The sequence below is a fragment of the Mastigoproctus giganteus genome, chromosome 10 (genome assembly GCF_048544385.1).
Source record: "Mastigoproctus giganteus isolate SK-2022 chromosome 10, ASM4854438v1, whole genome shotgun sequence".
Taxonomy (NCBI): Eukaryota; Metazoa; Arthropoda; class Arachnida; order Uropygi; family Thelyphonidae; genus Mastigoproctus; species Mastigoproctus giganteus.
Window position 1 is genome coordinate 169733944 of NC_143584.1, and position 26957 is coordinate 169760900.

Below are 26957 nucleotides of genomic sequence, written 5' to 3' on the forward strand. Positions count from 1 at the left end.
TTTTTAATCTGATACATTGAATGGAAATTTTTCTAGGGCTAACACCATTCAAATATATCCCACCAATAATTAGCAAGGCTATCTGTTTCTGATTGTTATCTGCCTGTTTAACTAGGTTCAAATTGTAAACAAAGGCAATCTATGCTAAACTTTAAATTTAACAGCAAACAGGCAAGATAACAGCTAGCCCGACAGATAGCTTTGAAACAAATAATACAGAAAAAGAGTGCCAACCATAATTTTCACTTCAGTTGTGGTGTTTTTTATTTATTTTATACATGTGCAAAAGAAAGCTTATGCTAACTAACATAAGAAGAAAGGAGGTAAGGATAAGTATAGTAATAGTATCTCAATTTCCCTTGAATTACTCTAATAGATCTTGAGGTATAAAATTTAAGGTTAGAACGTAAAAAGTGAAAAGCAAAGAAAATAGCTTTTTATAATGGTACTTAGGATATACCGGGAGTGTAACTGCCCGACCCTTTAATAAGGGATCCTGGTATAACTATAAGGGGTTAAAGGATTGTATGTAACAGACCAAAAACTGGATTATAATAATAAAGAAATATAAATAACATTTGTAGATAGTAATAAGGAAATATGGAAATAAAAGAAATAACAATTATCAAAAGGAATACAGCAGACTCTTGATTTACCGGGATCACATTAACCAGGAAGCAGATTAACCGAGACACTTCAACTCCAAATTAAAAAAAAAAAAAAAAATCAACCAGAAATCATAAAATTCAAGTAATAACTAGAATAGGTATAAACAGATGTTTTCTAGTCATAAATAAGTAACAAGAAGTAGCGTTAAAGTCATCATTGGGGGATTATTATCTTGCAACCCCAGCTATCTTCACACCTGCAGCTCAAAAAAAAAAAAAAAAAGAGACCAAATGTTTAGTTTGTTTTAGTGCATTGCGTTGATTGTTGTGTTCGGTCGCACTGCTAAAGGACAAGTTTTGTTTTGTCATTTTAGGGAGCGATGAGCGATTTAGAATGATGCGTACCCGAGCCGTTTCCGGTTCCAACGTACGGGAAGTTAGCAGTGCTGATGCGTTGCAGTGGACGCCGTGGACCTGCTGCGATATATGTAGGTATATATATATATTGTGGATAACCTGTAACCGTTTCAGCTGATTAAGGCAGCTGTTGCTGCCGAAAGCTATTGTATAGTGGTTTTAAGTGATTTCAACCTTTAAATTTAAAATTTTTAATCAGTGATTTTATATTATCGTAATATACACTTTTATTTTACTTTATTTTGGTTTTTGCTTTAATTATAGTATAATGCAGTTTTGAAGATTTTATTTTATTTTATTTTATTTTATAGTATGCTTTTATTGTAAATAAAATTATATATGCAGTTTTGAGTCAGTGGTTAGTGACATTAAAAATGAATTATTGAATTCCTGACTCCAGAGGCCTCTTTAATGAATGATAGGTTTTGAGAGAGAGAGAGAGAGAGAGAGAGAGAGAGACTGCATTCAATATGCTGTAATTTTTGGCATGTTGAGAAATAACAACATTCTGAAATCATCAAATTTCGGAAAATTTATAAATAATGGTTGAAAAGTAAAAGTCTGGTATTCATAGATAAAAGCAAACACTTACTTATACAAAGGGTACTAGGAAAGTTTTGCAATACAACTTTGTTTATTTAATTTTTTCAAAGTAATTTCCTCTACATTCAATACACCTCTCCATCCTCCGAAACCAATCTTTAAACCAGTTCTGCCAAGTTTCACTAGGGATTAAAGCACACTCATTGTCCCAAGCCCGTAGAAGGTCCTCATTACTGGAAAACCGCCTCCCTTTTAGCTTCATTTTCACATGCGGGAACAGTGCAAAGTCGCAGGGAGCAAGGTCTGGCCTGTAGGGAGGGTGCTCGAGAAGTTTCAGTCCTGTCGTGGTCAAATATTCGGTGCAGGCTTTGGCGCGGTGAGCTGCAGCATTATCGTGATGGAGGTACCAGGTGTCCATTCTTGACTTTAGCCACAGGTTCTTCATAGATCCAATGACTTTAGGCAGGCATTGTTCAGTATACCACTTAGCTGTGACTGTCTTCTGCGTGTCCAAAACGACACGTTCCACAATTCCACTCGATTTGAAAAATACAGCTATCATTTTCTTCTTTACAGATCGGGATTTTCTGACAATTACGGGTGTGTCGTCATCATCAAAGACCCAAACTTTGTTTTGAGCCTTGGTCGGCAGATCGTAATAGTACAGCCAAGTCTCGTCACCTGTCACGATGTTGTTCACATACCGAGATTGTCCCTTATCAAACTTTTTTAACATCTCCCGGCACCAAGTCACACGTCGTGTCATCTGCTCTTCAGTCAGTTGATGCGGCACCCAGAGAGAACAAAGTTTCTTCACGTGCAAATGATCTTGCAGAATCGAACGAATTGCTGGTGCATTTAGGCCCAAAGTATCCTCTATCTGTTGGTAGGTCACTCGCCTGTTTTCGTCAAGCATTTTCCTCACAGCAGTAACGTTTTCCTCAGTAACTGACGTTCGTGGCCTTCCCGGCCTCTCAGAATCCTCCAGAGTGAAATTTCCCCTTTGGAATTCTCTATACCACCTGAATATCGTTGTACGATGTGGACAATCATCATCTAGTGCAAGAGTCATTTCTTCTAAGCACTGGTCTATGGTTAAACCACGCACGAAATTATACCGCAAAACTGTCCTTATCTCATTTCGTGACCACGATGCCATCGCAAGCACTTTACACTCTCACTACTAATGAATAACTGAGCCCATCGACTTGGCGCGGCGGCTACTATGCACGTATGAACATGTCTCAACATGCAGCAACAAGCAGCTTCCTGTGATTCATTGTTGCGTCATATTGCAAAACTTTCCTAGTACCCTTTGTACAAACACTTAGAACAAAACTCAAAATTTTATCAAAAGTTTATTCTATGTACCTAAACTAACCTCAACACAAGCAAAAAATGTGTACCAAGATATAAACAAAACTTGTACTGTTAATACTAATAGCCAAAATTTCAATCAGTGTACTGAAAGAACTAAGCAGTTCATGAAATGAACTGCTTAGTTCTTTCAGTACACTGATTGAAAATAAAATGAAAACTGAGCAGTTCATGAAATGAACTGCTCAGTTTTCATTTTATGTGCCTTTACTTTTATGTTACTGCACACACATTGACTGCTGTGCAGTACAGTGCTTGAGGCATCATTGAATGCTTATATGCATCAGATGCAGTGAATGTGTTAATGCCTAAATCTGATGATGATGATACAAAGATAGACAGGGTGGTTAGTGACAGTACTCAGGGCCCATTAACTTAGATAATTTATACAGGTCACCTTGAACTCAAGGAGACCTATGTAAATTTCTTGGATTAGTTGAAAAACACCATAGATGAGCTGAGTACTTGGTGAATATCCTAATTTAATTCCTGTGAGAGCAATGCTCTTTTTTCCAAGCATTCTAATTCATCCATCAAAACATTAAATTTCTGCTTAATTCTCTCTCTCTCTCTTTTATGTGTGTTAAGCACTTGCGTGCTTAACACACATAAAAGCATCTCCTGAGACGTTACATCCAGCTCCAAATTATTATTTTAACATTTTTAACTTATAACTCATATTCGTTTTGATGTATTTGTCTGTAGAAGTGTGTATTCACGGACTAATTTGCAGGTTGTGTGGACTGAAAAACTTGAATCCATGGGGGAGGGAATCCTACGCCTGAGATCAGTTAACTACAGCCTTAACTGAAGAGAACTTTAGAAACTTCTCCAGTAGAAAATGATACAGACCTCTCTAAAGGAATAGCAGATGAGGATGTGTCATGCTGATTAAGCTGCCATGAATGATTATGTCCAGCAACAGTGAACTCTGCATACATTGCACACTCACAGTTCAAGCAATAATGGCTTGAATATTTTAAATATATATTTATATAAAAATAAGCAAAAAATGTGCATTTTTGAAATTTCAAAAATGCACATTTAAGTTTTAAAAACTGGAAAATGGAAGACACCAACAGTTTCATTTCACTGAACACAACATGCATAAAATGACATATTTTTATTTAAAAAAAAGGAATTACAATCCATTTGTAAAAGGTCAAAGTTTAGTATTATCTAAGCACAATTCAAAAAAGCAAAAACCTTTTTTAGAAATAAGAAAGTCGAGCATCTGACAGATGCAGTGAAAACATTTTTGTCATCACAGGGAACAAACAATACCAAGTTAAGCAAAAAAGCTCGTAGTTATCCCAAAAAAGCCTTGATTTTATGAGCTTACAAGACTACTGACCAATAAAGATAGCTTCAATCCTACAATAGTTCTTTTTTTTTTTTTTGCTTAAAATTTTGAATGTGAATATATATTTTTAAAAGTAAAATATTATCTAAATAATACAATTTCAAATTAGCAAATCTATAAATTTATATACACTAAATGAATAAATTATAATGGTTGGGAGCTATGCTAAAGGATCTAGTAGTAGTAAATTTTTTACGACCCCCCCCCAATCCCAGATCCAAAAAAGTAGCAAATCTGCAGCAAACGGAAGACCATTTTCTTGCATTTTTTGACTCTGAGGGTATTGTCCACCATGTATATGCTCCAGTGGGATAAGGACAAATAATAAAGAATTCTGCATTAAAGTTCTGAAATGCCTTCATAATGCATTTAAAGGTCATAATAGAATTAATAAGAGGTCTGTTCCAAAATTATCCAGACTGCTATGACATAGTAACAATAAGCATACTTATGGGGCGGGTGACTTGTTCACCTTTGAAATAGTGCCCTGCTTAGGTGATGCACTTAGATTAATGGTTTTCTCACCCTTGGAAGAATTCTAGAAAGTTAATTTTGAAACTGCTGAAAGCTGAGCTGTCATATTACTCTTTTTATTGTTTGTATATTATATTATACAATTCCTTTCAGGTTTTATTTTTTCAGTCTGAAAAAATAAAAAAAAAAAAGTCATATGGCACCCTATCTGGTGAATATGGGAGTTGCTGGACTTGAGCAATTCTGCATTTGACCCAAAAACTGTACAAGTAGTGATCGTACATTATCACAGTGAAGCAACCAATCTTTGGGTTTGACTTTTCTGGTCTTTTTCTTCGAACAGCATTATAAAGGCATTTCAGAACTTTAATGCAGAATTCTTTTTTGTTATTCCTCCTTGTCCCACTGGAGCATATACATGGTGGACAATACCCTCAGAGTCAAAAAATGCAAGAACATGGTCTTCTGTTTGCTACAGATTTGCCACTTTTTTGGATCTGGGATTGGAGGGGGGGGTGGAGCTTCCACTGGGATGACTACTGTTTGGTTTAGGATCATACCTGTAAACCAATGTTTCATCTTCAGTTATGATACATTTCAAAAACGTCTTGTCATTGGTTACATGTGCAAATAAATTGATAATGGTATTTACATTTTCCTCAGTTAACAGCCACAGCATAAACTTTGCAGAAATATGCCTCGTGGTCAAAGTTTTCATTAAAATGTCATGATGACAAACAATACAAAGATTCTTTAGTGATTTCACAAACAGTTAATTTTCGGTCATTTCGGACCAAATTTCACATCTGAGACATGATTTCATTATTTGTTGAAATGGAGAGCTATCCAAATCACGAATAACTTTCAACAGATTCTCTACACCCTTTGAAATAATGATGCCAGTCAAAAACTTACGTATGGCCCATTGTAGAATCCCCATATGCTATTTTAAGAAGATCAAATATTTTACTTGAACTTTTCCCAATCTCAAAGCAAAATTTAACACGTTTAATGCATCACTGACATTTGAAAATATGATGAAATGTGAAAATACATCTTTATTATTAGCTGATAATAACAGAGTGGTGTAAGCTTACTGTGCAGAGGTATGGATGAGACAGGTGTAAACAAGTTATGCTTTGTTGCAGTGCACTCTGTCTCAACCTTGAGTAACAAGAATAATCCAAATAGGTTTTAAACAGACCTCATAACTATGCAAGTAACAAATCATATTTACCTTGTTGCTTAAGTGGTGGAGGATTATTAGCAGTGGGAACATGCCCTTTAGGCTTTAGCATTTCTTCTTGAAGCTGAAGGATGGTATCTAATGGATTTGCTGGAGCTGAAGAGTGATTATAAAATTAAGAACATATACATATATGTATATATATATATATTATAAATACATTTAAAGAAATTTGTAAATTCAATGGTTGTTCTTAAGGACGAACTTAGCAATAAATAAATGATTAATAGATATAGAATTTTTTATTTATTTATTTTATCTAATCATGTTGATTGTCTGAATGATTTCTGATACTTACTGCACAAACTGATGGTTTACCATCAGTTTGTGCAGTAAGTATCAGAAATTTCTGGAATAACTTCTGGAATATTAATTTACATGCAGGCTACTTCTTTAGCTCTTCTGATCTACTCTATCTGTCCAAATAAAATTAAAAATCTCTTTCAAGGTATTTTAAGATTTTGTGTTTTAGATATGAAATCTAAATTTAATGATGAAAATATTAAAGATGAGTGTACATTTTGATTTCTTTATTGAAAATTTAAAAACTCTCAATCGGTTACTGCGTAAACTGCTGAAATATATGACCAGAAGTTTCAGCAAAACATCAATTTAAAAACAAATGCATTTGTATTGCAAGTGTACTGCCTCCTTGTAGTACCTCTGAAGGAGGGCAGTGCATATCATATGGCATCCTCAATCCACTGTTTACATGCAATTCGAGCTACTGTTTGCATAGCATCTGGCCAACAGCATAAGAACACAGGGACAACTATTTATACATATGTTGTTATTCAAAAGTAAACTTCCAAGGGCATTTTTTTTTTTTTTAAATATCCAATGAGCCCCACTGCAAGGAACAAATGCATTATAAACTAGGGAGTATTACTGACCAAGAGAAAAAAAAAATTTAAAACAACAGAATTTTATGTCACAATTAACTTATTTTCTAGTTACATTTTAATGTTTAAGATATGTAACCTGTAAGGTCGACAAAAATTTTATGAGATATTTACATCAATTACAGAACCGTGGAGTTACATCCTGACATTAAGAGTGAACAACACTGATTTGAGGGTGTAAAACAAAGGGAATTGTCTGCATAGGGTGCTTACTGGAATAGGCAACTTGTCTGTCCTTGACAGCAGTGGGGAATGATTATATGGCAATTGTACAGTTCAGGGTCACATTGAAGCTGGAGAGATGTTAGAGGGTCCTGATTTCTGTACACGGAGTATGTTTTTCAGCTATTCTAGCAGCAGTGAAGACCGTGACCTTGAAACACTGACTGCAACATTGTGATCATCTCCCACCACTGTCTATGACAGACAGTAACCTAATCCAATATGCACAGTTTGGACAATACCCTCTGCCTTACAACTGTGTTATCACATACATTACTGTCCATTCTTCATATCAGGATCTAACTCCATAGTTTGATTGAGGTAAATATCATATATTGGTTTTCACATATTACGGAGCTTAAACATAAAAACATGAACTTAAATAGTTTAATTATGACATACTACTGTTAGGTCTCCAAGATGGAAAAATAATGTATAGTTTTATTAATATTTACTGAGATCTCTACACCACTGGCCAAAAGATTATAACTTCCATTCCAATCGCACTGAGTTGCAAAGGATATACAGTAAAACGTCATATACCAGCAAAGATTTCTGTGGTTGTATTTGTACAATTGTATTAATTACTGTTGATATGATTAATTGTATTAATACAATTGTCAGTTTATTTTTAGCATTAATTTATTTAATACAGGTAAGGAGGGATGTTAGTGAGCTTGTTATAACATTCATTCTGTAAAGACAAACATTATTTGTCAACCTATATTAAATTTATTTTTAAATATAATTTTTTTTTTTATTAGAAGCACTTAGCATACAATTCCTTTAAATATATAGCAAAAACATTTGCTAACATGCAATGCATTTCTAATGTAATATGTGGCTCTCTGCAGAAAATGTTGGCCATTGCTGCATTACAGGGTGCAGCATAAAATATAGAAACATTTAATTTTCACATTGCACTGTAAGGTGGGATTCTTAGAGTTTTTTGTTTCCCACCACTTTGTACTAATCCAGGATGGAACTCAGCCTGTGCAGTTCCACATTGCACGTGTTGAATTATTTGTGAAAACAGATTCCATAATGGGAACTCAATGGTTCTGTTATCAGTTTCAAATCTAATACTCCTCATCATTCCACATTAACCACAGTAACATTATTACCATATGGTGAAAAACATATTACACTCCATGTGGGTGTCCTGTGGCATCTCCAAAAAACATAAGACAAGTTACTGATGCAATAATTCGTAGCCATGCAGATCAGTTAAATGGCATGCTGTAGAACTTAAAACCCTAGACAGAAGTGTTAGATGAATATAACACCAGAGTAAGTTTATTCACACATGATCAGCATTGTGCAAGAAACATCAGAACATGACAAATAGAATCACACATATAATTCTGCAGACAATTTTGGAGTTGAACAACCAATACCCAAACATCCTAAACAAACTGATAATGGCTGAGGAAGCTTATTTGGATTTTTTTAGTAGATAGCAATGCTGCCACCACTGTGGTGGCAACATTACTATCGAGTCTGCTGACGAGGCTAGTAGGGGCCAGATGTGTTCAAAGCCGCTAAGTGGATTTTTCTTATTTATTGATTTGAAATTATTGTTTTTCTAAAACTTTTGATTTAAATTTAGTAGTATAGCATTATCTTGTGATTTTCTGATTAATTTGGTGTATTTATTCTTTACTCGGCCTTGCAATTGCATAAAAGTATTGGTAAGGGTATCCACGTGTTACAAGTCGCAACTCCGTTGAACGAGAAGTTTTTTAGCCATATTTAGCCGCTTATTGAATATTTTTACATCAAATTATTTTTTGTAAGTAGCTTACAGACCTAGTAAGGATCGTTAGTTTATTCTGAATTGAGACAGCGAGATTTGAAAGTTAATTAATACTTAAGTGTCCATAGATTTATCGTAATTTCCCGCCCTTGTCTTTGCCATACGATCGTTATATATCGAACCTAGATAACGTTAGTATAGTATAGGTTATAATATTTTCAGTGATCGGTAAAATCTATTAAACTTGTTGAACTTCGTTGGCATTTAAATTGTACTTTTAACTAAATACATATACCGACTTAGATTACAAACGTAACATAATTAATTAATACATAACTGATACGGAAGTTATAAAAAGGGAACTCGGAGATAATTAATACTTGACACTAAAAAATATATATTCCGTTATAACTGTGTTGGGAGATAAGTTAGGGTTATAAACTGAAACCGAAATTTTATTTAAATTAAAAGAAATCATGACTCAGACCAGAGCAGCAAAACAAAATGCTCAAGCTAATGGAAGTGCTGTGGCTCAGAGGAGAACTGAGGGGGGCAGTTGCCTTCTGAATCACAGCCTTCTAAAATGCACAGCTTGCATGATGTTTGTGGAGCATTCAGGTACGGGACATGATATTGCCATGAGGGATGTCTTTGTGTGTGCGCGATGCAAGGAGTGTATCGAAATCAGGCAACAACTCAGCGTTCTTATGGGCCTATACGAGAGCTTGAAGGACAGGGTGGATGCCCTCGAAGGAACTAAATTGAGGGGCCCATCAAGCTCTCAGCTGCCCACATCAATGCCAGAGCTTGCACTTGGTCATCATGCAACACAGCAGCAACCCCCAACGCAGAATGCGCTGGTCCCAAAGGAACTAGTAGTTGTTAGTGACTCTATTGTCAGGGAAACATGCTTTGTAAAAAGAATAGGTGGAACAGGACCAGGGTATGTCTGCCAGGGGCAAAGGTTGATGACGTTGTAGAGCAGATATCATCTTTTAAGGGCACAAAAGGTGATATAGTTGTACACGTTGACACTAATGATATCAAGAGTAGGAGACCGGCACAATTGCTTAACAAGTACAGGTCACTGTTGAAAAAAAGCCGTGAAATAGGGTTGAATTTGAAAGTGTCTGCAATTCTGCCCAGACACGATAGGAGGGAGTATATGATGAGAGCCTTGTCGATCAATTCGGCCCTGGAAAGATTGTGCAAGGCTCAAGGGGTAGAATTTTTTTCAGCCTGGACTGTACTTGTTAACAGGAGAGACTGCTTCTACAGGGATGGGATACACTTAAATAGAAAGGGGGCAAAAATATTTGCTGATGCTATCGAGGCAGTGTTAGGTGGGTCGGAAAACTGCTAGTTTGGGGGGATACAAAGACGAATAGATTAACAGCAGCCACTGGCAGAGGTAAAAGAGATTCTTGCACTGCTTCTATTGGAATGAGCAGAAGCCTGAAAAACAAGATTCAGGATATTTCAGAGACTGCTGGGAGTCATTGCGGTACAAGTAAACACATGGGTTGTGTTAGGGTAGCTAAGAATAGAAATAGGTGCATGTATACTTGCGTGTATACCAATGCTATGAGTTTAGTAAATAAATTTGATGAATTTGAGGTATTGCTCAAAACATCAAAGGCAGATATTGTTGGGATATCAGAGACTTGGTGTCACACAGATATAAGGAATGCAGAACTGGAATTTGGGGAGTACAACGTCTACAGAAAGGATAGACTGGATAGGAAGGGAGGATGGGTTATGCTATTAGTTAAGAAATACATAAAATCCAAGGAAGTGAAGCCAGTGGACATCGCTGGACAGTGCAGTGTCGAGTCAGTTTGGTGTGACATAAGCATTGGGAGATCAAAATTGAGAGTAGGAGTGTGCTATAGGCCTAATGACTCTGATGAGTATAATAAGAAACTGTACAGGGAAATAGAGTGGGCCAGTAAATCAGAGAATCTTATAATGGGAGATTTCAATTTCCCAGATATTGACTAGAGTTTGGGGGCTGGTCACTCACACACTAGCAAGGCTTTTGTGGATTTATTGGATGATTGCTTTCTACATCAGCATGTTCGGGAGGCAACTAGAGGGAGGAATACTCTTGATTGGATTATCAGCAGTGATTCTTCATGCATTAAGAATCTGCAGATAAATGAACCACTAGGTGGCGGTGATCACAGTGTGCTGAAGTGGGATTTACTCAAAGAGGTAACTACCATTAGGGGTAAAGGGAAGGGTTATTGTTTTTGTAAAGGCGGCTACGATGGACTGAGACAGTATTTAAATTCTATACAGTGGGACCAACTGGTGATGTTACCAACAGCAAATGCAAAATGGGAAGCATTCAAAGAACTTATCTTGGAAGCTACTAGGCTTTACATACCAACCAAGAAATATTGTTCAAGGTTTAGGCCTAAATGGATGTCAGATGAACTGATGAGGCATATGGCAGAGAAGAAACATGCATGGGATACATACAAATTAACACATGACACAGAAGCCTATGATAGATACAAGTTGATCTGTAACCTAGTTACAAAGGAGGTTAGGCAGGCGAAGGCAGATTACGAAAAATCTTTGCCAAGGGATGCAAAGAAAAACAGCAAAGAGTTCTTTACTTATGTAAACTCTAGAAGGAAGGGGATGAATCAGATTGGACCACTTGATATCGATGGGTCAACTGTTGATGATCCTGCTCAGGTAGCTAACAAACTAAATGAATATTTTGCATTGACATTCAGACATGAGGAATTATTTAGCGAGGGGAAAGCCAGAGGTGTATTCAACTCTAGCAGTAAACTAGAGAATCTTGTAATAACTGAGAGTAAAGTGGAGAAGAAATTGTTGAAAATAAACACAAGAAAGGCACCCGGGGTGGATGGGATCTATCCAGTTATATTAAAGGAGGCAGCAGAGGAAGTAAGCAAACCCTTAGCCATAATTATGAGAGCTTCCTTGGACTCAGGGGAGGTACCCACAGACTGGAGATGTGCAAATGTGACCCCAATTCACAAAGGAGGAGGAGCAAAGGCTGACACAAGTAATTATAGACCTGTCAGCTTAACTTCTGTTCCAGGAAAATTAATGGAGGCACTAGTTAAAGAAGCACTGCAGGATCATTTAGACAAGACTTCAGTTATAGCTCGGACACAGCATGGTTTTGTTAAGGGGAAGTCTTGCCTGACCAATTTGATTGGATACTATGATGCAGTCACAAAGGAACTGGATGCAGGGAATAACTTTGATATTATATACTTGGATCTTAGAAAGGCTTTTGACACTGTTGCACATGGAAGACTGCTGCACAAATTGGAGCAGTGTGACATTGGAGGCAAATTGCTGCTGTGGATAAAGGGGTGGCTGAGGGGGAGAAGACAGAGAGTGGTAATCAATGGACACTGCTCGTCGTGGACTAATGTTATTAGTGGAGTCCCACAGGGTTCAGTGTTGGGTCCATTATTGTTTTCTGTATTCATAAATGATATTGATGATGGTATATCAAGCTTAATGTCAAAGTTTGCAGACGATACAAAGGTATGCAGGGTTGTCAAGGACACTACTGACACTATGCTGCTGCAACAGGATCTGGAAAGGTTGAGCAGATGGGCTGAGAGGTGGCAAATGAAGTTTAACATTGACAAATGTAAAGTACTACACATGGGAAACAGCAACCCCAGAGCAATGTATCAACTCTGTGGTACTACACTGACAGTGGTAGAGAATGAAAGGGCCCTGGGGGGGTGGTTGTGCAGGCAGATATGAAGTTCTCTGAGCAGTGCAGACGGGCTGCAAGAGTAGCTCATGGTGTATTGTCAATGATATATAGGAATTTTTCTAGCAGGGATAAGGAGGTGATTATTCCCTTGTATAAGGCAATGGTCAGGCCACACCTAGAGTACTGTATACAGGTCTGGAGGCCTCATTTCAAGAAGGATGTAGAGCTGCTGGAACGAGTACAGAGAAGGGCAACAAGATTAGTGAATGGAACAAAGGGGTGCTGTTACGAAGAAAGGCTTAAGTTTTGCAAATTACAGTGTCTGTAGACTAGGCACCAGCGAGGTGATCTGATAGAGGTGTATAAAGCCTTGAATGGTTTGAGCATGCTCAATGTTGATGGGATTCTTCCTCTCGTCCAGAATAATCACCTGAGAGGGCACAAATTCAAATTGAGGAAAGACAGATGTAGGATAGATGTGCGGAAATTTGCCTTTAGCCAGCGGGTGGTTGGTTGGTGGAACAGATTTCCACCCCTTGTCGTGGAAGTTGATAGCCTAAATAAGTTTAAGGCTCAGCTGGACAGGTATTTTGAACGAACAGATTGGTGAAGTGGAAGTGGTTTCTTTTTTTTTTTTGCTGATGCTGCATAAGCTTGCTTTCTTGCATCAAATGCCTCTACTAATACTAATGCTAATTGCTATCATTCTGCCAGAGCATGTCATCAGTTTACATGCGGCACTATGGCTATAGTTGCCGACGTGCCTAACAAATCCCTAAACCAACAACAACAACATCAATTTACAGTAATTAATGATCTGGGCATTTTACCAAATGGGTTGCCACAGTATTAGGTTTCAAAAATCTAAGAAGAGTTAAGTCCCAATGTTGCTGAATTTACGAGATTGTACTATATATCGAAATTAGAAAAGCACATGACTGAACATGACTGAAATCAGGCAAATATATATGGTCATGTCAACAATTAAAACTCAATGTCAAGGTAGGACAGAATGGCATGTTGGACAAGACAACTTTCGTAATCGAGACCTTCAAATATCTGCAAAATCAGACAAATGCTAACTTATTGTGATTTGCTGTTGTATAGGATCTGTGACATTTTAAATTAATTATTTTTAAAAACAATCTAAGATTGCAAGCGAGAATCCAAAAGCACCACAAAAGTAGTTTAAAAGTAGCTTCAAAAAATAAAGAAAAAAAAACAGATCAGACAGAAAAAATTAGTTAGCTCACCACTTAGACACAGGGCATTACCCATCCTTTGAAAATTTAAGCTAGAAACAGTGAGACTCTAGCAATAAGATCAACAAACAAGTCAATAAACATACATAGACCTATAATAATTTCTGAGGAGTGGGATCTTAAACAAATATCCTACAAGTTTAGATTTAACAACAAAATAACAACCCTCCTCCATCCAGGACCTCTACTAATGGGGGTGGGTAGTCATACACCTGGATTTCCGAGTGGAAACTTTTATATCCTTTCCTCCATAAAAACCTTTAAGCTGTTCTAAATCTCTAAATTTTCAAATTCCCTATTAGTGAAATACGAGGGGGGTGGGAACTTCCTTCTATCCTCCTCTTCCGTTTGTCCACTTAAACACCCCCCCCCCCTCACTTTTGAAACAATTTTAAAAGAATAAAGAGATTATCTCAATCAGGTCCATAGAATAACTTCAAGGCAATGCTTTCCAAATATAAAAGGCTAAAATCATTTTAATGAATTCTTGCACTCACAGCCCACGAATGATTTGACATAACCCAGGATCAAAGGTGAAGGACCTCAACCCGACCCCAAAACATATCAAACAATCCCCATGAAACTCTGGGTGACAAGACATTGTGTCACAATAATTAAAATTTAACCAAAACGAAAGAATTGATTGTGGTGATGATATAAAATAAAAACATGGCAATGAAATAAATTAAAACTATTTTTATGAAACTTTTCCTTCCTTAAGCGGACTAGGCTTTTCAACTGACTGTCTTAATCACAAGTTGGAAGGAAATGGCACAAAGTGTGTGTGTGTCAAGATATTAATAGGAGATTATTTGTTCTGGTGCACGTGTATAAACGCTGATAAATCCGAAATGAGGTAGGGACACTGAACGTTGATAGAATTTTTGTGAAGCTTCATTTCCAAGGTTTCTGCAAATAATAACTTTGTATAGTTGTGGTGGATGTTCAGGATTTTTGCCTCATTAAATAGAAATGTATGACTTTAATTCACGGCATGAAAAGCCAATTCTGATGCAGTAGCACGTGAAGCACGGACAGACGTGGTACGTTGCTTCAATCATTTGAGGTCATTTATTTGTTTTTTTTTTTTTAGGAGCATTAGCAAGTAAGGCCATATTGCTCCCGGGATATGCGGTGGTCATTCCCTGACCTTTCCGCATCCTCTGTATTTGGTGGTCACGGGCTCGAACCCCGGTCTAATCAAGAAATGTGTGCTATGCACTGCTGCTCCTGCCCATCTGGCTACGGAGGTGCCCCATTTACTTGTACCATAAAAGAAGAAAGACCAGTGAGATTTTTTTTTAGTACAGAATGTAGTTTCTGCATAGGTTTTGCTACAATTTTAAAGTCTGTATCTTTAAAGAGTCTTTAAAGTTGCATGTGTCATTGTTCTATGTATGGTATGGAAATAAAGTATTTCTTATTACTAATTTTATTGCTTTGTGTGATATGATTGTGACCTGTCTTTTGCTTGCAATTTTATTTGACTAATGGTAGTGAGAGGATAACCTCTGCTTAAAAACCTGTTGGTTAATACCTCAATGTCTAAGTGTAAGGTGGGCTTCAGTTTTGGAATATTTATATGCATTGAGGAATTGGTTAAATGTGATGGATCTTTTGTAAGGGAATGGGTGATAACTCTTATAGTGGAGAAACACCAGTATTGGTAGGCTTATGGTAAATGCTGAATTGTATTTTGTTAGTATCCCGTGTGAGTGTAAAATTTAAAAATTCCCTTTCCAATGTAAAATGTAATCTCATATGAACATTATTATATGTCTGCAAAATGTCTTGGTCATTTATCATCGGTAATAATAAGCACATCGTCAAGATATCTCCCATAATAGGTAATCTGGGGAAGAAATGACATTAAGTGTATATGTTCGATGTTAGCCAAATAATTAGGCCACTCAGGTTTATTCACATTGGTAAACCGAAAATTTGTTTATATATCTTGTCCCGAAAGGTAATATAATTAGCTTCAGTCAGAAGTTTAATCAAATAGAAAATTTCTTTTTTTGGTAGTTTATTATGATTTATCCCAATGATGTTATTATTTAATAGATCCCAAATTCCATCAAGTGCGCACTGAACAATAATGTTTGTGTACAAAGAAGTTGCATCAAACAAAAACAATTTATCATTGCTGCCACTACACACCAAGTGTCACCTATGAAACAAAGGCACTGCAGTTGACTTTGTACATTTCCCTAATTCTCTGCCAAGTCACATTCCAACGTGCTCATTCACTTTGCAGTAAAACAGATTTTCATTACCTTGTGTTTTTGCAGTTTGCCAGAAAAATGAATCGAACAATGAATCAACCTCAAATTTTTAACAAAACTAACCGAAGGTTATGAGTTGTTATGTCAAGTTTATGAGGAAGATACCATGTCAAGATCTTGTGTGTTTGAATGGCATAAAGGATTTTTAGAAGAAAGAGAGAATGTGGAAGATGATGAAAAACCAGGCCATACAGTATCCATGAAAACCAATGAAAATGTGGACCTGGTAAGGACATTTATTAGAAGTGATCATCGTTTGAGCATTAGAATGGTTGCATCAGAACTCAATATGGACAAAGAAACAGTTAGACAAATTTTAACTGAAAATTTAGGCACGAGAAAAGTGGGTGCCAAGATGATACCAAAAAGTTTGAATGAAAGTCAAAAAATGAGAAGATTCTAAGTTTGCGAAGATGTTTTGAAAAAAAAAAAAAAAAAAAGATCCAGATGTTCTGAGTATTGTAATTACTTGTGATGAAAGTTTGCTGCTCCGGTACGACCCAGAAACTAAAAGACAAAACATTCCCTTGGACCAAGAAAAGAAAAAAGAATGTCAAAATCAAATATGAACGCTATGCTTCATGTTTTCTTCGATATTAAAGAAACTATTATAGCTAAATACATCTGGCCAAATCAGTCAACTGAACATACTACACTGAAGTTCTGACATGGTTGGATGCTCTATCAAGACAATGCCCCAGCACTCTCTGGTCACTAGTTCCCGGCCAAAAAAATGCAAATATCTGTGTGCAAACACACACACCCTACACCCTACTTGTCAGACCTAGCCCTTTTTTTTTCTTCCCTAAACTGAAAAGTATACTTAAGGGAACTTATTTTCAGTCCATTGAAGCCTTTCAGAAAAAAAATAAAAAATAAAGAAAATAAAATAAAACGACCGAAGTGTTAAAAGGACTAGGCGTTCATTAAATTCTTAAATTCTTCCGAAATCATCTTTTCAATTAGGAATTCCCAAAATCCACGAATTGTATCTCTTTCATTTAACTGAAACCTAATTGATACTAACTCTCAAGTGACATTTGGTGACAATGAAATTAGAAAATTATCAATTAGGTTTCAGTTAAATGAAAGAGATACAATTTGTGGGTTTTGAGAATACCTAATTGAAAAGATGATTTCAGAAGAATTGAAGAATTTAATGAACGCCTAGCCCTTTTAACACTTCGGTCGTTTTTTTTTTTTTTTTTTTTCCCTGAAAGGCTTCAATGGACTGAAAATAAGTTTCCTTAAGTATACGTTTCAGTTTAGGGAAGAGAAAAAAAGGGGTAGGCCTGACAAGTAGGGTGTGTGTTTGCACACAGGTATTTGCATTTTTTTGGCTGGGAACTAGTGACCAGAGAGTGCTGGGGCATTGTCTTGATAGAGCATCCAACCAGTCTTCCACAGTTCAGGTTTCTCCCTAAACTGAAAAGTATACTTAAGGGAACTTATTTTCAGTCCACTGAAGCCTTTCAGGAAAAAAATAAAAAATAAAAAAAATAAAATAAAACGACCGAAGTGTTAAAAGGACTAGGCGTTCATTAAATTCTTCAATTCTTCCGAAATCATCTTTTCAATTAGGTATTCCCAAAACCCACAAATTGTATCTCTTTCATTTAACTGAAACCTAATTGATAATTTTCTAATTTCATTGTCACCAAATGTCACTTGAGAGTTAGTATCTTCAGGCCAATGTTTCTTATCAAGTACTCGGGCCAACACTGCCAAATCAGCACTTTTACTGCCGACCGGGCTAGCCGAGTGGGTAAAGTACCTGCCCGGCAACCCGAAGGTCGCGGGTTCGATTCCCGCCTCGGGCTTGGATCAAAGTACTGCAAAAACCTTGGGAGGTGCAATATGGCCACAGAAGCCGATGCGCCAACAACTACCAAATCAAAAAAAAAGAAAAAAAAAAAGCACTTTTACTATCAAGCAGCCAGCTTTCTACTGATTGTTTCAAAGTTCTGTAGAAAGCCTCTGGATCGATTGGAGAATTATTTCTGTAGTCTGTCCCATGAAGTGAAACTCCTTGAAATTGTAGATTTTCGGCAGCTTTGGCGGCATTTCTGTAATACTGTCCCAGAACTGTTTGTTTTTCAAGAAAGTGTTGTCCAATAATTTCTATTTTTTTATTTGCCCTGTACAAATCTATATCACACTCCTGCAAGTCCAAGCTCAAGTCTGATAATTCTTGAAGAGTATCACACATTAAACCCAAGTCTAATATAAAGTTTGTAGTCGTAATTTTCTTCTGCAATCCTTCATATGTACATCTTTCTTTTTGGTCCCGCATCAAGTCATTCTTTGCTCCTTGAAAATGATTAACTAATGCCTCATAGTTATTCCAAACAGCCGAAACAGACCGGAAGTTCGATGTCACCCATCGTGTGCTTAAAATTTTGCCAATTTTTAATAGTTCAATATCCACCGATTTGGCGCGCACACCTTCAATTCTCTGGCATTTTTGGCGACGCGTTATACATGACACAAAGTTTATCAATAAATGCTTTAAATCTATCAATACCTGCAACGGATTTCACAGTATCACCAAATGACAGTTCTAATCGGTGATTAGCACAATGCCACACTATTAAAGAAGGGAACTTTTGTTTCATTAGTTTCGAAAAGCCACTTTTACTACCCATCATAACAGCTGCACCATCACATGTGACACAAACTAAGTGAGTTTTTAAATAGTTTTCCGTCATACTGTATGACTGAAGACAATCAAGCAGAGAATCAAATATCCCTTTTGCAGTTACACTTTCGAGTTCAATCAAGTCCAGAAACAAATTTACGGGAGATCTCATTCCAGTCAAATATACAAGTTTGAACGTAAATGATCAAAGTGGATTTCCTACTTACCGTGGTCAATTCGTCAATTATCAGTGAAATTTTACTGTTCGACATAACCATTTTATTAACAAAATTTTTTCTCATTTCATCACTAATGTGGTTCAAGATGTTAAATCAAGCGTTTGTTCAATGAAGAATATGACCCATGTCAATCCCATTTAATTCCTGTAGGTCAATCTCTGATTCAAAATTATGAAAAGACTGATTTTGTTTGGCCAACTTATATGTGGCACAAAATTTTTTTGTTGTTATTAATTTTTCGTGCAATGAACTCTTTAAACACAGATTTTCAAGGGGCCCTTTCTCAGCTTCCGCAAGCAGTTTTATAGCAGCTTTATGTCCTGCTGTTTCCTTGCAATAGAAAATTTTCTTTCTTAAAGACAATAGCTGTTGCTGTCTGCTTTCGCCAAAATAGGTAACTTCATTATTTGCCCATTCCTCAGAAATCTTCATGCCCATCTTCTTTTCCACTCCAAGAGTTCCAATTTGTTTACATAATGCACAGCCAAGTCTCTTATTTTGATAATTTAGCCAATTATACTTCACACAGAAGTCATTTTTTTGATCAACAGTCCAGCAACTTGGCCAGTCATTTATGTCAGTCATCCCTTGCTGTTGGACACGGATACCATTAGGTCTTCACTAACATTTTTTACTTGTTTTTAATTCCTTAACTATGGAGTGTGAGAAGAAACTAGTAATACTTTTCATTTTGTACTTTACGGTTCAAGATAGTTTTTTTTTTTTTTTTTTTTTTTTTTTTTTAATATTAATTCACTTACAATCTCGTTACTGCACAGGCAAATAAATAAAACTGTTGTGTCTGAATTGAAATTGCACAAATACAAAGTTGTATTGAACAAACTTTTACATTGTAACAAAAGTCACAGAAAAATTAGTGGGGAACCAATACGAGTCCTTAGGAAATGGCATTTCCAAGGGGGGGGGGAGTCAAGAAAGAGATACATGAGTTTCCCAAAGTGGGTGGTACTTCTTAGATGAACAGAACACATGCAAAAGTGAGATAATCCCCAATAAAGTAAATCTACAGTTGGACCTCTATATAACTAAGTTGATTGTTCCTTGCAAAAATTTGTTAAACAAAATTTTCGTTATATATTTCGTTATAAATTTCATTAATACAGTAAAAGGTGGTAAATATATTTTCTAACATTTCAAAACAAATTAAGATACAATTTTTTTTTTTTCATATGACATTATGTGCACAATATTAGTACACTTAAGAATTATTTTTCAAAATATTTGGTTATCTTTTGTTGTACACTGTATTTACTGTACATCGATCATTTAAAAAATTTTCGCATTTGTTTTAACATACCTTTTGTATTCTCAGGAACATCTTCACACTGTAGGCCACGACGAAGTTTCCAAAATCTGCCAACATTTCATGTTTAGAAGGTTTAATACCTTCGTTATCCTCATTTTTCATTTCTTGTCATTGATACTGTCATTAGCTCTTTGAACTAGTTCTTAAATTTGAATTTTTTTTTTCTTGAAACTGTCCAAAATGTGGAAGTCATTGAGGTACTGTAACCATGTAAATAGAGATATGAAAAATTTACAGAAAAAAACACACTTCTGCGAAACAACAGTTGATTATTTGTAAAGAAAACCACTCTCTCTCTCCTAATTCCCGAAGAGGGCACTTACAGTAGAAGGTTGAGCACGGCCCATTGTTCGCATCGGGAATACCCTTTGACCAGCGCAAGTTCTCAGTATGTGAAACAGGTGGTCTGATAGGATTTATGAGTATCACTAAGTGGAATAACCCCTTTAGCTCTCTTAATTTGTGCAGCAGCACTAATTGTCTAAATTGCCTGAAGGCCAGAAGTGTGAACAGTGCATACCGAGTCTCCCTAATCTGTTCGTTTTATGAAAATTTTTTTCACTCAATCGAAACTCTTTCAAGTTCGTTAAACAGAGGTCTGACTGAATAATTTAAAATTCCAAAAATGGTTATAAAGTTTTATATAGAAAATATCTTAACAATAGACAGTGAAAAATGCAAATTTAGTTAAATAACTTTAAGCGTATGTATTTGAATAATGGTTAAACATGTGAAAAAAAAATTACTGAATATTTCAAATTTTGAAATGTACTGCGTGCAAATGTCACACACTGTTAATAAAGGTGCCAGTACACCGTACCTTTGCGTACCGTCACAAAAAAAGCACTAGTATTAGCAAATGAAAAAAAAAAAAAAAAAGAGCCAATGCTTCCCATATCACCTGTCTATTCTTTCTAAGAGTTTGTCTAGTTCTCCTCTGAATTTATTCAAACTACCCACCTGTACAACACCAGATGGAAGTCTGTTCTTACAATCAACCACCCGCTGATGAAGGCAAATTTCCATACATCTACCCTGCAACCATCTTTTCTCAGTTTGAATTGAATTTATGCTCCCTGAGCAAGAGAAAGGATTCTATCAGCTTTGAGCTTACTCAATCCATTCAAAGCTTTAAATACCTCAATCAGGTCCTTGCAGGTACTTAGTCTCCAGATGCTGCAGTTTGCTGAATTGAAGCTTTTGCCATTAAGAGTATCCTTTAATTCCTAATCACCTATTCCAACAAGATCCACGTCCTTATTATTATTATTTATCACAAATGAAAGTAAGTTATTATTTATTAGTATATTAGTGTATTAATACATTCTATGCATGATGTCAACCATGCAGAGAATGTCATAAGAGCTGTGACAAAAAGATGAGTACAGTTATGTTATTAGGCCATATTTACATTATTTATTACATATATGGTTAGAAATAATAATATTTTTATTATTATTTTTTAACTGAAAAGTGTTAATTTAAGTGTTTTCTTAAATATTGTATAAATCTGTTGTTATGAAATAATGTCAAAGTTTTGTGCAATATCTTCAATTTGGAAAATTAAATGCACAGGGCATAATCCTTATGGGTTTTGATAATTAACTATATATTATCAGTGTAAATACACCATATATTTGAACTACATATGTAGCGTAGAGGGAATCATTTTAATTGTATCTCATAATGTGGTTGCCTTCACAACGAGATAGCTACTATTGCATTACTTCAAATAAATAACGCTTCTCTAGTAGAGAAGACTACTGTTATTTATTTTCAGCGGTACCACCACCCAGACGATTGTTTCGAGGCTGTGCGGCTTCATCATCAGTGGGCGGGCAGGTACCCAGGTAATACAACAAGCCATCACAGTTGTGAAGTTATATCCACATTATGAGAGATGCCAAAAGGGTGTGGTGGTAATGTATTTGGAAAATGAAATGCACAGGGCATAATCCTTATGGGTTTTGATAATTAACTATATAGTATCGGTGTAAATACACCATAGTTAACCCATATATTTGAACTACGTATGTAGCATAGAGGGCATCGTTTTAATTGTACTCATAATGTGGTTGCCTTCACAACGAGATAGCTATTATTGCATTACTTCAAATAAATAACGCTTCTCTAGTAGAGAAGACTACTGTTATTTATTTTCAGCGGTACCACCACCCAGACGATCGTTTCGAAGCTGTGCGGCTTCATCATCAGTGGGCGGGCAGGTACCCAGGTAATACAACAAGCCATCACAGTTGCGAAGTTATAGCCACATTATGAGAGATGCCAAAAGGCACCACCCAGACGATCGAAACGATCGTCTGGGTGGTGGTACCATTCCATTATGACCTCCATGATAGAACCCACTACCTGGGCCGAAGCCCATCCGTGGCTAATTTCTAAAATGGGATATTAAGTCTTAACTTGAATTCTCATTGTTAATTAATTAATTAAAAACAACAAAAAACAAACTAATAACACATTGACACTTAACTTCGTGAAAGAAAAATTCATATAGAATCAATTCTATCGATCTTAATGGCGCGAGTTTCCATCCCTGCCACTGGGAGGCGTGCCACCACTATCTAGCATTTCTTTCCTTCTTGTGAAAACCCTTTTAACAAAATTATTAAAGTAAGTAAAAAAGCACTTATCACTGAACGTGATATGGAGGATCTCTCTCTCCAGGAAGCCAATAGAAAGTTCTAACTCATTTCTTATATCATCATATATATATACACATTTTAACATCACATGCTCGGAAGTCTCCATTTCCCCGCATAAGCACAGTCCACTATCTCTAAGACCAAGTTGACACAATTTCGATGCTAAACCATGCCCAGTCATTAAGAACATAGCATCTAATCCAAATTGTAACCATACTTTCTTTCTTGGTTCAACTATGTCAATTCTTGGTAAAAATAAAAATGTCTGCCTTCCTTTATCAGACCTCTCCCAATTTTCTTGCCACATTACTCTTATTTCCTCCAAGATGGGTGGTGGTACCGCTGAAAATAAATAACAGTAGTCTTCTCTACTAGAAAAGTGTTATTTATTTGAAGTAATGCAATAGTAGCTATCTCGTTGTGAAGGCAACCACATTGAGATACAATTAAAATGATGCCCTCTACGCTACATATGTAGTTCAAATATATGGGTTAACTATGGTGTATTTACACCGATACTATATAGTTAATTATTAAAACTCATAAGGATTATGCCCCGTGCACTTAATTTTCCAAATACAATACCACCACACCCTTTTGGCATCTCTCATAATGTGGATATAACTTCACAACTGTGATGGCTTGTTGTATTACCTGGGTACCTGCCCACCCACTGATGATGAAGCCGCACAGCTGATCGAAACAATCATCTGGGTGGTACCGCTGAAAATAAATAACAGTAGTCTTCTCTACTAGAGAAGCATTATTTATTTGAAGTAATGCAATAGTAGCTATCTTGTTGTTTTTTTTTTTTTTTTTTTTTTGATTTGGTAGTTGTTGGCGCATCGGCTTCTGTGGCCATATTGCACCTCCCAAGGTTTTTGCAGTACTTTGATCCAAGCCCGAGGCGGAATCGAACCCGCGACCTTTGGGTTGCTGGGCAGGTACTTTACCCACTCGGCTAGCCCGGTCGGCCTATCTCGTTGTGAAGGCAACCACATTATGAGATACAATTAAAACGATGCCCTCTACGCTACGTATGTAGTTCAAATATATAGGTTAACTATGGTGTATTTACACCGATACTATATAGTTAATATCTTCAATGTAAAATCAGCAGTGTTTAATAGTTTCATCTTTCTGTTTTATGGTACTAATATATTTTTTAAAATTTAAGAAAAATTAATAAACTTTTTGTGTCAATAAAATTAATGAATATTTATAGTAGACAAAAAAGCATACCATATACAAAAATTTGAATTATTATTAAAAAACAATTAAAAATTTAATCCGATCTTTTACTACTAGATTTGCAATCCACTGGTAAAATCAATGATAAAAGATCAAGCATTAGTGTAATATAAGCACAATTTAAAACAATCAGTCACTTTTTTCAAATATTAAGATTAAAGTTTTGGATCGGTCAGATGATGGCAACCCCTCTGGTATAAAATGAGTTATATCACTCATGTTATAAAACTAGGTGAAACTACTAATGGATTAGGTTAGCATGACTGGAAATGGATGTTGTGGACTGATAAATTTCAATTTACACTTTTTTGTTGAGACCGGAGTGGTAGAGTGCGAAGACAACTGCAGGAAGTAGAATAATGGTAAGGATTGGATCTACAAATACAAGGATGACAAAAAGATGTGGATATTTAAGAATTTATCAGACTGTATACACTGTGCAACTGCTTCATTTTTATCCCAAAGGAAATGACCATTCCTAAGAGCATAATACCACTATACAATATTCTAGAATTGTTCATGAGTAGTTCAAGGAACTGATGTTAATTTCAGTCACCCCACCCTTCCTATCTCCAGATGTGAATCTGGAGACAGGAAGGGTGGGGTGACTGAAATCCTATGGAACATATTATAATTTGGTATACACGTGTTCAGCCCATTAACCTCATCAATGAAGGAAGTAGAGAAATTATTGGTAGAGTAATGACTTAAAATTACATTAGATACATCCAGCTGCCAGTTGGATCTATGGCAAACTGAGTTCAACTCATGGAGGTCCTACACAATGCTAAATTTAGTTTTTAATATTTTGGTCAGAATATGTACAACATATGCATAAATCAGTAAAGGAAAAAATTGTTTATTACTTACTTTCAGATTTAATATTTTTTTCTACTTTGGACAATATGTTTTTATCTTTTCCTTTCACAAAATTTTCTTTGTTAGATTGCTGACTTGGAACAGCATCTAAAAATATAAACAAAAACAAAGTATAACTCTAAATGCATAATTTCTATTCACTGATTTATGACTATATCAATCAATGATGGAACCTCCTTTGGTATAAAAACATTAACTTAATTTTGGTATAAAAATTAAGACAGCTGCCAATCATTCTTTAATTTTCAAAGACAATCTGAGAATTGGTTATCTATTAAACAAGGATCAGTCTATCAATGAAAAACATTCAAATAGCATGTGAAATCTGATCACATGAAACTTCTGGAAAGCAAGTGAAAAGATGGAGTTCAAGTGAAATTACTTTCTATTTTTTTTTTTTTTTTTACTATTTGATTAAATGTTAACAGTAACAGGAGAAGGATCAGATTAACAATCCATCCATAGTGGGGATATCTCAAAGATAGGGAAGTTTGGGGAACTACAGGTTCACTTTCCAAAGATAATATATTAGGTATCATTTGAGCATATTCATATTATAGATTATATAACAGATTATAAAACGTTTAGGACTTACAGAAAACATAAAGAAGTTTATAGTCTATCAGCACTGTTTCAACATAACAAATAAACCAAGAGAAAGAGCTTAAAAAGGAAAAAAAAAAAAAAAAAAAAAAGAAAAGAAAAAAAAGATGCTAACGTCAAATCTGTATTTCAAATTGATAATATTGTATATATACAAATTCCACATGCTAATGTTTAGAACCTAGACACACAGAGATCCTTGAAATGATGACTATGGCTGTATATAACACTGATTTTTATCAGCTAGCAGAAATCTAAAGCAACCTATACACATGCAATTCATTTTTGTCACCACATGTGAAAAGGGTCAGTCGAATGAAAATATGATTTTGATTATGTAAAGACCCGGCATAGTACACATATATTCACAAGTATGAGTCCTTGCATGTGCTGACAAATAATGAAAACTTATGATGAAATTTATTACTACAAAATGTACAGGTCACAATAAATAATGTTAAATGTAGATAAAAATAATTAAAATAATAATATATGTAATATCAATAAACTGGTTTAAACTATTAAAAATAAAATTTTAGTTTATCAAACTAAAATAAACTGGTTTAAACTATTAAAAATAAAATTTTAGTTTATTAAACTAAAATAAACTGGTTTAAACTATTAAAAATACAATTTCCTAGACCTGTGTAATAAAAAGAACAAAGCGAAGTGGAATAAATGTGTAATAAAAAGAACAAAACAAAGTAGAATAAAAAGAACAAAGTAAAAAGAACAAAGCGAATTCCCCAATCAAAATTGATTTTATTTTTATTCAGAGCAATCACAACCTGACTGAAAGCACTTATTAAACCATTCTAAAATTTCTGAAAAGAGTCAGCAAAGGCATCCAAAAAGATGATGTTTAGTTCGGTGGTTACATTTTTTGTTATGTCCTCAACATCCTGAAATTTCTTTCCTTTAAGGGCAGTTTTCACTTTGGGAAAGAGGAAAAAGTCCTCTGGTGCTAGATCAGGAGAGCTGTTGGTGGATGGTTGATCTGTACAATGCCAAGTTCCTAAAATGTCTTCACAATGAGTGTGGAATGGGCAGGGGCATTGCTGTGCAACGTGAACCAACTGCTTTTCATTTGAAATTGGGACCTCATTTGGAAAATGCACTTCAATAGCCTTTGAGGCAACTGTACATTGGTAAAAAAAAAAAAAAAAAAAAAAGATATA

General features: G+C 35.6%; 1 protein-coding gene across 1 annotated transcript in view; it reads right to left on the minus strand.

Moving 5' to 3' along the window:
- The window catches only part of LOC150079474 (little elongation complex subunit 2-like), a 162053-nt gene that overhangs the window by 60995 nt on the left and 74101 nt on the right, over positions 1-26957 (minus strand). The window contains exons 10-11 of the mRNA XM_090382392.1: positions 25168-25263; positions 6020-6124 (exon numbers count right to left, since the gene is read on the minus strand). Coding sequence (XP_090238518.1) covers positions 6020-6124; positions 25168-25263 — 201 coding nt within the window. The remainder of the gene's footprint in view (positions 1-6019; positions 6125-25167; positions 25264-26957) is intronic.